Here is a 14,720-nt window from a genome sequence, read left to right as displayed (position 1 = left end):
ACGCCTCTCTTAAGGATTTCAAATAGCCCCGGTCTAATTATCAATGGTAAATTCCTTACAAATTATATAAAAATAGAACCCAACATGACAGAAATCTTCGATTGTCCTTATAAAGATGTTCAATACGTGGATAATTTTTTACCTCAGGAAATTTAAGCTTCTTTAATTTATATTGCAAAAAATTTCATCTTACTAAACTAAGCAAACATTAGTTATGGGAGCGTATACATGCTGACAGCATTAATACGCTCCAAATATCTATGAAACATTTATTTATTTTCCTACAACCCAACATCAAAAGATATTGAATTAAATTAGTCTTCAAGACTAAGCAAATCGTGTATCCTTCATCTTAGAAACTTTTAAACGTTCCATCATCACTTCTCTAATTACCTATTCATTTTACATTTTCTACAACATTTCACTGGAAAATTAACTAAAATTGTACAACAATGGCGTAGCGTATTCAAATTTACACAACAATACAAAATGAACTAAATTGACAAGTCCTTGAATTCGCAGCTTCATTACCTGGGCTGCACATCAACAGCATTGGCATTTAAATGTGTACGCTGAAGCTATTTAGCTATTTGCAAGTAGCAAAACAGGACAATGAAGGCCACTTTACTTACCCCTTGCTGAATCCTTCTCATTGCGAATGGCGGTGACCTTTTAAGGATTTTCAACATTTTCGTTTGTCGCTGCATATCTGTACAACATTTCGTTTTTCATTTGAATACTAATTAGCTTATGCCATGAATTTATTTGCCATCATTTATTAAGGTATTTCGGCTAGCTGTAGTGGCTGCTCGGTTAACGGAGAATGTTTGCATTTTCTAGATAATTATTGATGTCTACTAATTAGCTGTGAAAAGGAGATAAAGAAAAGGAAGGAAATGATTAAAACGAGTTTTATAAAAAAAATTACTATTTACATTTCGTATACTAATGAGAATAATTTCAAATTTACATCTACACCGCTCACCTGAATTATTGCTTTTTCACCACCCACTGCAACTGCCTATTTGCTCTGCTGCTGCCGTTATTATTCTAGGCAACAAAAATAACTAAAAATCACGCTAATAGTTTGTTATGGCCACTTCTATTTTATGGTGTGGTTTGGTTTTTGTGATGACAATAAATTCAATAACTATTGGCAATTTAATCATTGCTATTTATGTTTTAACGGAGTTTGTGGCGCTATTTATATACATATATATTCACATACATATATATTCATATTTATATTTACATTATGGTATTTGCAAATATATTTGCTATATAATTTTAAGTATTTTTATTATTATAAAATTATTACTGTTAAATTATGATTATTATTATAGCCAACAGCAAATGTTTATGCGGTGGCGCACCACTACTAACAATTTACAATTGTCAATTAAAACGTAATAGATAGTTTTATAATAATTGCAAAAACAAACGTGCGGAGAATTAAATTTTGAATAACAAGTCGATATTTATTTAATATGAAAATTTATTAAAGAAATATTCGTTGAAACCATGGTGACGTATGAGCTGTGACATCATTCATACGCTCTATGAACTGTGAACAAATAATGCTGATTCGAAAAAGTAATTATAATTTAAATTTACTTTAATTTTTAATTAATTAATTACTTTTATTAGTTAATTAATTTACGACAAGCGATTCTACATTTATACTACTATTAATGGGAAAAAATACACAGTACATATGGTTATAGAAAACAATAATAGGTCTTTACAAGACCTTAAGAGGCCGCTAAAGGACCCCCGGAGATCATTGGAAGACTTAAAGACGTCCTTGAAGTCTATAAAAAGTTTCAAAAAGTATATAGATACCTCAAGATGTCTGTAGAAAAACTCAAGAGGTCTATTAAAGACCCCAATAGGTAAATAGAAGACCTCAAGAGGTCTATTGAATTGGTTTTCTCCCAACAGAAAACAGTCAGATGGCCTCTTCTATTTAAAGAAGGCTTCGAAACTTATTCTGTCTATAGAATACGTGTAGAAGGCATCTGTCATTATGATCTCAAAGGTTTTTCTCTATGCAGAAGATCTCCACTGATCTTCTGCCTATATAAAACCTGAAGAGACCTCATGAGGTCTTCTGCAAGTAGAAAAACTCAAGAGCTCTTCTCTTTATAGAAGATCTCAAGAAGCCTTCCCTCTATGGAAGACCTCAACAGGTCTTCTGTCTATAGAAAACCTCAAGAGGTCTTCTGTCTATAGATGACATCAAGAGGTTTTCTGTCTACAGAAGATCTCAAGATGTCTTCTCTATATAGAAGTCCTCAAGAGGTCTTCTCTCTATAGAAGACCTCAAGAGGTCTTCTCTGTAGAATACCTCAAGAGGTCTTCTGTCTATAAAAGATCTCAAGGGGTCTTCTGTCTATAGAAGTCCTCAAATGGTCTTCTGTCTATAGAAGATCTCAAGATGTCTTTTCTCTATAGAAGACCTCAATAGGTCTCCTGTCTATAGAAGATCTCAAGCGGTCTTCTGTCTATAGATGACCTCAAGAGGTCTTCTGTCTATAGAAGACCTCAAGAGGTCTTATGTCTATAGAGACTTCAAATGGCCTTCTGTCAATAGAAACGTCAAGAGGTCTTCTGTCTATAGAAGACCTCAAGAGGTGTTCTGTCTATAGAAGACCTCAAGAGGTCTTCTGTCTGTGGAAGATCTCAAGAGGTGTTCTGTCTATAAAAGATCTCAAGAGGTCTTCTGTCTATAGAAGTCCTCAAGGAGTCTTCTGTCTATAGAAGATCTCAAGATGTCTTCTCTATATAGAAGTCCTCAAGAGGTCTTCTGTCTATAGAAGACCTCAAGAGGTCTTCTGTCTATCGAAGACCTCAAGAGATCTTCTGTCTATCGAAGACCTCAAGAGATCTTCTGTCTATAGAAGACCTCAAGAGATCTTCTGTCTATAGAAGACCTCAAGAGGTCTTCTGTCTATAAAAGATCTCAAGAGGTCTTCTGTCTATAGAAGTCCTCAAGGAGTCTTCTGTCTATAGAAGATCTCAAGATGTCTTCTCTATATAGAAGTCCTCAAGAGGTCTTCTGTCTATAGAAGACCTCAAGAGGTCTTCTGTCTATCGAAGACCTCAAGAGATCTTCTGTCTATCGAAGACCTCAAGAGGTCTTCTGTCTATAGAAGACCTCAAGAGGTCTTCTGTCTATAGAGACTTCAAATGGCCTTCTGTCAATAGAAACGTCAAGAGGTCTTCTGTCTATAGAAGACCTGAAGAGGTATTCTGTCTATAGAAGACCTCAAGAGGTCTTCTATCTTTAGGTCTCAGCAAGTCTTCTGTCTATAGAGGATCTGAAGAGGTATTCTGCCTATAGAGACTTCAAATGGCCTTCTGTCAATAGAAACGTCAAGAGGTCTTTTGTCTATAGAAGACCTGAAGAGGTCTTCTGTCTATAGTAAACCTCAAGAGCTCTTCTGTCTATAGAAGACCTCAAGGGGTCTTCTGTCTATAGATGACCTCAAGAGGTCTTCTGTCTATAGAAGACCTCAAGAGGTATTCTGTCTACAGAAGACCTCAAGCGGTATTCTGTCTATAGAAAACCTCAAGAGGTCTTCTGTCTATAGAAGACCTCAAGAGGTCTTCTGTCTATAGAAGACCTCAAGAGGTCTTCTGTCTATAGAAGACCTCAAGAGGTCTTCTGTCTATAGATGACCTCAAGAGGTCTTCTGTCTATAGAAGACCTCAAGAGGTCTTCTGTCTATAGAAGACCTCAAGAGGTCTTCTGTCTATAGAAGACCTCAAGAGGTCCTCTGTCTGTAGAAGACCTCATGAGCTCTTCTGTCTGTAGAAGACCTCATGAGCTCTTCTGTCTATAGAAGACCTCAAGAGGTCTTCTGTCTATAGAAGTCCTCAAGAGGTCTTCTACCTATAGAAGACCTCAAGAGATCTTCTACCTATAGAAGACCTCAAGATATCTTCTGTCAATAGAAGACCTCAAGAGGTCTTCTGTCTTTAGAAGACATCAAGAGGTCTTCTGTCTATAGAAGACCTCAAGATGTCTTCTCTCTATAGAAGACCTCAAGAGCTCTTCTCTCTATAGAAGACCTCAAGAGATCTTCTACCTATAGAAGACCTCAAGAGATCTTCTGTCTATAGAAGACCTCAAGAAGTTTTTTGTCTATAGAAGACCTCAAGAGATCTTCTGTCTATAGAAGACTTCAAGATGTCTTCTCTCTATAGAAGTCCTCAAGAGGTCTTCTCTCTATAGAAGTCCTCAAGCGGTCTTCTGTCTATAGAAGACCTCAAGAGGTCTTCTGTCTATAGAAGACCTCAAGAGGTCTTCTGTCTATAGAAGACCTCAAGTGGTCTTCTGTCTATAGAAGACCTCAAGAGGTCTTCTGTCTATAGAAGACCTCAAGAGGTCTTCTGTCTATAGAAGACCTCAAGAGGTCTTCTGTCTTCAGAAGACATCAAGAGGTCTTCTGTCTATAGAAGACCTCAAGAAGTTTATTGTCTATAGAAGTCCTCAAGAGGTCTTCTGTCTATAGAAGACCTCAAGAGGTCTTCTGTCTATAGAAGACCACAAGAAATCTTCTGTCTATAGAAGACCACAAGAAATCTTCTGTCTATAGAAGACCTCAAGAAGTCTTCTGTCTATAGAAGACCTCAAGAGATCTTCTACCTATAGAAGACCTCAAGATATCTTCTGTCTATAGAAAACCTCAAGAGGTCTTCTGTCTATAGAAGACCTCAAAAGGTCTTCTGTCTATAGAAAACCTCAAGAGGTCTTCTGTCTATAGAAGACCTAAAGAAGTATGTCTATAGAAGTACTCAAGAGGTCTTCTGTCTATAGAAGACTTCAAGATGTCTTCTCTCTATAAAAGTCCTCAAGAGGTCTTCTGTCTATAGAAGACCTCAAGAGGTCTTCTGTCTATAGAAGACCACAAGAAATCTTCTGTCTATAGAAGACCTCAAGAGCTCTTCTCTCTATAGAAGACCTCAAGAGGTATTCTCTCTATAGAAGACCTCAAGAGATCTTCTACCTATAGAAGACCTCAAGATATCTTCTGTCTATAAAAGACCTCAAGAGGTCTTCTGTCTGTAGAGGACCTCAAGAGATCTTCTGTCTATAGAAGACTTCAAGATGTCTTCTCTCTATAGAAGTCCTCAAGAGGTCTTCTGTCTATAGAAGACCTCAAGAGGTCTTCTGTCTATATAAGACCTCAAGATGTCTTCTGTCTATAGAAGACCTCAAGAAATCTTCTGTCTATAGAAGACCTCAAGAGGCCTTCTGTTTATAGAAGACCTCAAGAGGTCTTCTCTCTGTAGAAGACCTCAAGAGGTCTTCTGTCTGTAGAAGACCACAAGAAATCTTCTGTCTATAGAAGACCTCAAGAGCTCTTCTCTCTATAGAAGACCTCAAGAGGTCTTCTCTCTATAGAAGACCTCAAGAGATCTTCTACCTATAGAAGACCTCAAGATATCTTCTGTCTATAAAAGACCTCAAGAGGTCTTCTGTCTGTAGAGGACCTCAAGAGATCTTCTGTCTATAGAAGACTTCAAGATGTCTTCTCTCTATAGAAGTCCTCAAGAGGTCTTTTGTCTATAGAAGACCTCAAGAGGTCTTCTGTCTATAGAAGACCTCAAGATGTCTTCTGTCTATAGAAGACCTCAAGAAATCTTCTGTCTATAGAAGACCTCAAGAGGCCTTCTGTTTATAGAAGACCTCAAGAGGTATTCTCTCTATAGAAGACCTCAAGAGGTCTTCTGTCTGTAGAGGACCTCAATAGATCTTCTGTCTATAGAAGACTTCAAGATGTCTTCTCTCTATAGAAGTCCTCAAGAGGTCTTCTCTCTATAGAAGACCTCAAGAGATCTTCTAACTATAGAAGACCACAAGAAATCTTCTGTCTATAGAAGACCACAAGAAATCTTCTGTCTATAGAAGACCACAAGAAATCTTCTGTCTATAGAAGACCTCAAGAAGTCTTCTGTCTATAGAAGACCTCAAGAAGTTTCTGTCTATAGAAGACCTCATGAGGTCTTCTGTCTATAGAAGACCTCAAGAGCTCTTCTCTCTATAGAAGACCTCAAGAGGTCTTCTCTCTATAGAATACCTCAAGAGATCTTCTACCTATAGAAGACCTCAAGATATCTTCTGTCTTTAAAAGACCTCAAGAGGTCTTCTGTCTGTAGAGGACCTCAAGAGATCTTCTGTCTATAGAAGACTTCAAGATGTCTTCTCTCTATAGAAGTCCTCAAGAGGTCTTCTGTCTATAGAAGACCTCAAGAGGTCTTCTGTCAATAGAAACGTCAAGACATCTTCTCTCTATAGAAGGCCTCAAGAGCTCTTCTGTCTATAGAAGACCTCAAGAGGTCTTCTGTCTATAGAAGACCTCAAGATGTCTTCTGTCTATAGAAGACCTCAAGAAATCTTCTGTCTATAGAAGACCTCAAGAGGCCTTCTGTTTATAGAAGACCTCAAGAGGCCTTCTGTTTGTAGAAGACCTAAAGAGGTCTTCTGTCTATAGAAGACCTCAAGAGGTCTTCTGTCTATAGAAGACCTCAAGAGGTCTTCTGTCAATTGAAAATCTTAAGATGTCTTCTCTCTATAGAAGTCCTCAAGAATTATTCTGTGTATAAATGACCTCAAGAGGTCTTCTGTCCATAGAAGACATCATGAGATCTTCTACATACAGAAGACTTCAAGAAGTTATCTGCCTACAGAAAACCTAACATTAAGAGGTCATCTGCCTAAAGAAGACCTCACCTCAAGAGGTATTTTGTCTTTAGAACACCTCAAGAGGTCCTCTGTGCATAGAAAACGTTAATAAGTCTTCTGTCTATAGGAAACATAAAGAGATCATCTATCTATAGAAGACCCCAAGACGACTATTCTCTTCCTAGAAGATCTGAAATCTGTAGAAGACATTTGTCTAGAGAAGACCTCAACCGGTCTTCTACCTATTAAAGACACTTTACGGAGGTTTTCTCTCTCTGTAGAACACTTCTTAGGAATGCCTTCTCTCTATAGAAGACACATTGCGGAGGTCTTCGATTTAAAGAAGGCTACTTTAAGTGGTCTTTCAAGTACATAAAGCCTTAAAAGCCTTAATTTACAAAAGAGTCCTTACGAAGTTCTTCTATCTACAGAAGTTTTCTGTCCTCAGAAGATCCCTTTAGAGGACTCAATCTCCATATAGACTACATTAAGTGATCATATATGCCCAGAAGATCCCTTAAAGGCGTCTTCAATCTATAAAAGACCCCTCATTGCGGTCACTTTATAGAAGATCACCTGGGGAGTCCTTTATTTATAGAAGACTACTAATGGAGGTCATTTATGAATATAAGGCCCTCTACGGAAGTCTTCTATGAATAGAAAGCTCTTTTTGAAAGTCTTCTCTCTATAAAAGACCACTTATTGAAACGTTCTCTTTATAGAAGACACCTTACTGAGGTGTTCTATTTATAGAAGACAACTTACTTAGGTCCACAGAAGACCCCTCATAGAAGACTCAATCTACGATTTGATTTATACCTAGAATACCCCTTTGAAGATGTCTTCAATCTGTAAAAGACCCCTCACGGCAGTCTTCACGTTATAGAAGACCCCCTATGGAGTTCTTCTTTTTATGGAAGACCACAGATTAAGGTCTTTCTTGAATAGAAAGTCCTTTCGGAGCTCTTCAATAAATAGAAAGCAATTTACGAAGGTCTGCCCTCTACAGAAGATCTCTTACGGAAAGACCTCTTAAGGTCTTCTACAGACAGAAGGCCTCTATAAATAATCTCAAGAGGCCCTCGTTCTTTCAGCTCTGATGGCATTGTTGAAGCCAACACAGCCAATTTCAGACCATTTAGATGCACTAATTTTGTGTTTATTAAGGTACATATAGTCACATAAGACACTTGCTCTCAGTAAGCGAATACTAATGTGACCTTACCTTTAGAGATAGACCTACCTACGTAACGACAAAACCAATACGCCCAAAATTACCTTACATTTTTTGAACGAAATTAACTTCATTTTCATTCTATTTAAAGAAATCTTAAATATTTTTTTAAATATTTATAAAGTATTTTCAATTTAATTTTATGCATTACGCTTGACTGGGAGACAAGTCCTTTCTTTGCTCAATTTTTCTCTCGAAAATAGAAAGTAATGAAAAAGTAGCTATTAGCTCGGTCATAATTGAGTTTACTTTGCACCAAAAAGAAAAACAAATAAAAAAACATTTGCTGTTGCTAGAATAATATTTTCCTGAAATTTGTGAAAATTAATTTAAGGGTAAATTAAATTGCATTCTCTACATTCACATGACACCCATGCACAAACACATTCACATCATCATACTTTCTGCCTCATGTCATGACATTTTTATTAATAATTTTTTTATTTTATTTTTTGTTTCTATTACATTTTCTTCGCAACCACTTAAAAATATACACAACAACAAAAAAACTACGACTACTACTATTACAACGATGATGTCATACGTATGTATATGATGTGTGTATGTGCGCCTAACATATGGCACTAACTTTGTGGCTACATCCATCCAACCTTTGGTATAACCGCGCGACGTTGCAACGATGCATTGCTGGTTTTAAAATATTACATTTGCGTGCCGTGCTGATGACAATATTGTTCATTGTACCGAACTAAACCATTCATAACGCATAACCCGCACATACACACCAACCACCGACACCATTACCTGCAATCTCTTCTTGTGTATACGTGTGTGTGTGTGGTTAACCATCCTTTCATATGCTTGGCTGAATTTTGAAATACAACACCATTTGCCACCGACTAACAGTACTGGATGTTGAGTAAGGCAGGTGAAATTCGCCGTGATGAAGCCTGTTTGGATTATGCGGGACATGATGTTATGCTGTATCCCTGCCATGGCTCCAAAGGAAATCAGGTAAGAAAGAAATTTTGTATCTCTTTTTGAGTTTGGTTTGCACGATTAAATGTTACTTTGTCGAGGAGTTGCAACAGCATGCCAGTAAGTTTTGTGTTTACTGGTCGGGATGGCTTGTGTCGTATTTCATTTTCTTCGTTTAACTGACACTTTTTAACGGACGTGGCCATATTAATCAGCACAAGACTTTTGATTATAATGATAATAATGGTGATGATGATGATGATGACGATGCTGTTGTTAACTGTGATTCCTTTTTTTTCTGGCACATTAACGGTCACATTGTAACAAATGTAAGAATGTTGCTAATTTATGGCTGGTGTGCTAAGAAAACGAGGGAGAGAAAGGTAAATTATGGGATGAAGGGAATAGAATACGATTTTTCTTCCTAGCATAGGGACCTCGGGGACTTAAGGGATGAAAACCAATGTTTCATTACTGTCTGGCTTAGTTTCGTATAGATATATATTTCTAATGGTAAGGTCACATTAATCAAGCGGCCGTCAGTGTTCGTTTACTGCAATATTTACGCTCATTTGCTCTCAGTGTCGTATTTCTCTCAGTAAGTGCACACCGACTGTTGCTGGAGCAAATATTTGCCAAATTTGACCCTACCTTATGTTAGAGAATAGTCGAAAGCTAAAACGTCTTTAACAGCGTATAAGTACTGACAACACTAATACGACCTATAGGTTCGGTTAATGAAATCAACTGTAGATGCCTTAAATGGGGCTATTTATACTGATAGACTGGATATTTTCCTACCAGGATCTAACAACAGTAAAAGTGTAGGTGTTATATGCATACATTCATACATACATACATACATACATACATACATACATACATACATACATACATACATACATACATACATACATATCTTCCCATACACAATCCCGAAGGGACACGGGGACTTCCTCTCATCAATGATATGGGACCTACTTTTTATGGGAATAATGATGCTAATGTCGCCTAGATTACACTGAAGGGTATTTTTCCCCATTGGAAAGTATGATGTTTTTCCCTGCCTAGCAATCGAACCGCAGGCCTTATGAGTGCGAGGAGGACGTGTTAACCATTGCACCACGGTGACACCGTGTAGCTAGTATATAGCTGGTGTTACTAAAACATTGTGGGGAACGTTGATATAGAATTAGAAACGTTTATTTGCTACATCCTTACTAACGTATAAGTAGCGACAACACTTATACGCCTTAGACACAACAATCTGAAGGTGATGAAAAGTGTAAAAAAGCAATAAAAGTGTGTCCGTTTCATAAAGGCAAAACAGACACCACATGTGAGGTATCCACGGACGGGATAAAAGTGAGACTAATTTAAAAATTCAAACAACTTATAACCTTTTCAACATCATCTACATCACCCTGACCAACGTATAACTAAAAACAACACTTATACGCCTTACAAACTACATTCTAAAGGCGATAAAAAGCCCAAAGCTACCAGGAACAAAGTGACACTACAGGTGAAGCGAAGTTAAAAAGTCAACCATATAATGTCTTTCTAAATACGCATGGAATCCTCAGCGTCAACAGTTGCTAAACAACTATTATTTTTTTCTTCAACCCCATTATTTCTTGCGTAAATTATTTTGAGGAGCATTTTAAAGCTAAGATGTCCTGAAAATCGTATACATGATGACGTTTTCTCTTATAGAAAACAGACCACTTAAGTTGTTCTATAGAACGAAGAAAAATAGAGGTTACCTATAGATATAAGATCATTGAAGTATCCTATAGATAGAAAAATCTCGAAGGAAGAAGAGAGAGATTGAAAAGTTTAGGAGAAAAAAACAGCAATAAAATGTTATTATAAATAAATACGACACATAGGCGAATACTTTATAACAACACTTATACGCCATGGAGGTCAAAGAATAATCTGGGAAACCCGGAGGATATACTAACTATTATGGGAATCAAAGACACATGAAGCAAACACTGTGTGTTATACTCTTACGCCATTAGGGATATAGTCCGATATGAATAGTCCGAATGAAAAAAAAATAAAATTTTGGGGGCCCAGGGCCTCGCGAATTTTCTTGGATTTTCAGCATCGTGCATTTTTCTAAAAATTATTTTAAATAAATTCGATTCTGACAATTTAAATTCGATTCTGACAATTTTTTAGAAAATGTAAAAACACATTTTTAATAAAGTTCAAAAGAAATGTTTAAAATAATTTTTTAAAAATCCACGATTCTTAAAACTATTTTTAAAAAATCTCGACCTTTGACAAATATTAAAAAAAAAATCCAAGGATCTATATTCATATTTTTAAAATATTCACGATTCTTAAAAATAATCCTTTAGAAATATTTTTTAAAAATCCACGATCCTTAAAAATAATATATTAGAAATATTTTTAAAAAAATCCACGATCCAGAAAATTCTTATTTTTTTTTTAATCCAGTATTCACGAATATCCTTTAAAAATACTTTTGGAAAAATCCACGATTTTGAAAATCCTTTAAAATATTAAAAAAAACACGATCCAGAAAATTCTTAAAAAATATTTTTAAAAAATCCAATAACCACGAATATTCTTTAAAAATATTTTTGAAAAATCCACGATTCTGAAAATCTTTTAAAATATTTTTAGAAAATCCACGAATCCGAAAATTCTTTAAAAATATTTTTAAAAAATCCACTGCGCTGAAAGTCGTTTAAAAATATTTTTAAAAAATCTACGATGCTGAAAATCTTTTCAAAATAATTTAAATAAAAATCCACGGTGTTGAAAATCTTTTTAAAATAATTTAAAAAAAATCCACGATACTGAAAATTTGTTTAAAATATTTTTTAATAAATCTACAATGCCGAAAATTCATTAAAATTTAAAAAAAATCTCTATGCTGAAAATTTTGTTAAAATATTTAAAAAAATCCACGATACTGAAAATTGTTTAAAATATTTTTTAAAAATCCATGATGCTGAAAATCCTTTAAAACAATTTTTAGAAAAATTTACGATCCGTAAATATATTTTTAAAAAATCCACTATGCGGAAAATCCATTAAAATATTTTTAAAAATCCTCGATGCTAAAATTCCTTTAAAAATTCTTTTAATAAATCCACTATGCAGAAAATCATTTAAAAAATCCACGAAGCCGAAAATCCTTTAAAAATATTTTTAAAAATCTACGATGCTGAAAATCTTTTTCAAATTATTTAAAAAAAAATCCAGGATGTTGAATATCTTTTTAAAATTTTTTAAAAAAGCCACGATGCTGAAAATCTTTTTAAAATAGTTTTTTAATAAATCCACGATGCCGAAAATCCTTTAATTTTTTTTTTTAAAAATTCTCTATTCTGAAAATCTTTTTAAAATATTTAAAAAATCCACGATGCTGAAAATTGTTTAAAATACTTTTAAAAATCCATGATGCTGAAAATCCTTTAAAATGTTTAATAAAAATCCTCTATGCTGAAAATATTTTAAAAATCCGCAATGCTGAAAATTGTTTAAAATATTTTTAAAAATCCATGATGCTGAAAATCCTTAAAAATAATTTTTAGAAAAATTCACGATTCGTAAAAATATTTAAAAAAAACACTATGCGCAAAATCCATTAAAAATACTTTTAAAAATCCTCGATGCTAAAATTCCTTTAAAAATACTTTTAATAAATCCACTATGCCAAAAATCATTCAAAAGTATTTTTAAAAAATCCACGAAGCCGAAAATTCTTTAAAACTAGTTTTAAAAAATCTACGATGCAGCAACATCTTTTTAAATTACTTAAAAAAACCACGATGCTGAAAATCTTTTTAAAATAATTAAAAAAAATCCACGATGCTGAAAATCTTTTTAAAATAATTTAAAAAATCCACGATGCTGGAAATCTGTTTAAAATAGTTTTTAATAAATCGTCGGCATCCTTTAAAATTAAAAAAAAAAAATAAAAATCCTCTATGCTGAATTTCAGTGCAGTGGATTTTTTAAAAATATTTTAAAGAATTTTCAGCTTCGTGGATTTTTTACAAATACTTTTAAATGATTTTTGGCATAGTGGAGTTTTTAAAAATACTTTCAAAGGAATTTGACCATCGGAGATTTTTAAAAATATTTTTAATGGATTTTCCGCATAGCGGATTTTTTAAAAATATTTTTTTACGGATCGTGCATTTTTCTAAAAATTATTTTAAAGGATTTTCAGCATCATGGATTTTTAAAAAATATTTTAAACAATTTTCAGCATAGAGGATTTTTATTAAACATTTTAAAGGATTTTCGGCATCGTGGATTTATTAAAAAATATTTTAAACAGATTTTTAGCATCGTGGCTTTTTTTAAATTATTTTAAGAAGATTTTCAACAACGTGGACTTTTTTAAATTATTTTAAAAAGATTTTAAGCATAGTAGATTTTTTAAAAATCTTTTTAAAGAATTTTCGGCTACGTGGATTTTTTACAAATACTTTTAAATGATTTTTGGCATAGTGGATTTATTAAAAGTATTTTTAGAGGAATTTTAGCAGCGAGGATTTTTAAAAATATTTTTAATGGATTTTCCGCATAGTGGATTTTCTAAAAATATTTTTTTACGGATCGTGCATTTTTCTACAAATTATTTTAAAGGATATTCAGCATCATGGATTTTCAAAAAAATATTTTAAACAATTTTCAGCATCGTGAATTTTTTTAAATATTTTAAAGGATTCTCGGCATCGTAGATTTATTACGAAATATTTTAAACAATTTTCAGCATCATGGATTTTTAAAAAAATATTTTAAACAATTTTCAGCATCGTGGATTTTTAAATATTTTAAAAAGATTTTCAGCATAGTGGAGTTTTTTAAAAATTTTAAAGGATTTTCGGCATCGTAGATTTATTAAAAAATACTTTTAACCGATTTTTTTAAAATTATTTTAAAAAAATTTTCAACATCGTAGATTTTTTTGAATTAGTTTGAAAAGATTTTCAGCATCGTAGATTTTTTTAAAAATATTTTTAAATGAATCTCAGCGCAGAGGATTTTTTAAAAATATTTTTAAAGAATTTTCGGCTTCGTGGATTTTTTACAAATACTATTAAATGATTTTTGCATTGTGGAGTTTTTAAAAATATTTTCAAAAGAATTTCACCATCGAGGATTTTTAAAAATATTTTTAATGGATTTTCCGCATAGCGGATTTTTTAAAAATATTTTTTTACGGATCGTGCATTTAACTAAAAATTATTTTAAGGGATTTTCAGCATCATGGATTTTAAAAAAATACAATTTTCAGCATCGTTGATTTTTTAAATATTTGAAAAAGATTTTCAGCATAGAGGATTTTTTAAAAATTTTTAGGGATTTTCGGCTTCGAAGATTTATTAAAAAATATTTTAAAAAGATTTTCAGCATCGTGGATTTTTTTTTAAATTATTTTAAAAAGATTTTGAACATCGTGGATTTTTTTTAAATTATTTTAAAAGATTTTCAGCATATTAGATATTTTAAAAATATTTGTAAATGACTTTCAGCGCAGTGGTTTTTTTTAAAAATATTTTTAAAGAATTTTCGGCTTCGTTGATTTTTTTAAAATACTTTAAAATGATTTTCAGCATCGTGGATTTTCTAAAAATATTTTAAAAGGATTTCAGAATCGTGGATTTTTCAAAAATATTTTTAAAGAATATTCGTGGATATTGGATTTTTTAAAAATATTTTTCAAGAATTTTCTGGATCGTGTTTTTTTTAATATTTTAAAGGATTTTCAGAATCGTGGATTTTTCAAAAATATTTTGAAAGGATATTCGTGAATACTGGATTTTTTAAAAATATTTTTTAAGAATTTTCTGGTTCGTG

At 33.2% G+C, this 14,720-nt stretch overlaps 1 protein-coding gene across 5 annotated transcripts in view; it reads left to right on the top strand.

Annotated features, from left to right (window-relative positions):
* The window catches only part of Pgant9 (polypeptide N-acetylgalactosaminyltransferase 9), a 423,799-nt gene that overhangs the window by 383,921 nt on the left and 25,158 nt on the right, over positions 1–14,720 (top strand). For all 5 annotated transcript variants that reach the window (XM_073956150.1, XM_073956151.1, XM_073956149.1 and 2 more), the window contains one exon: positions 8,793–8,900. In XM_073956150.1, coding sequence (XP_073812251.1) covers positions 8,793–8,900 — 108 coding nt within the window. The remainder of the gene's footprint in view (positions 1–8,792; positions 8,901–14,720) is intronic.

This window comes from Musca autumnalis, unplaced genomic scaffold (assembly GCF_047663935.1).
Source record: "Musca autumnalis isolate F117 unplaced genomic scaffold, ASM4766393v1 scaffold_5, whole genome shotgun sequence".
NCBI lineage: Eukaryota > Metazoa > Arthropoda > Insecta > Diptera > Muscidae > Musca > Musca autumnalis.
The sequence above is the reverse complement of the archived record's forward strand: the minus strand, read 5'-3'. Positions and strand labels throughout refer to the sequence as shown.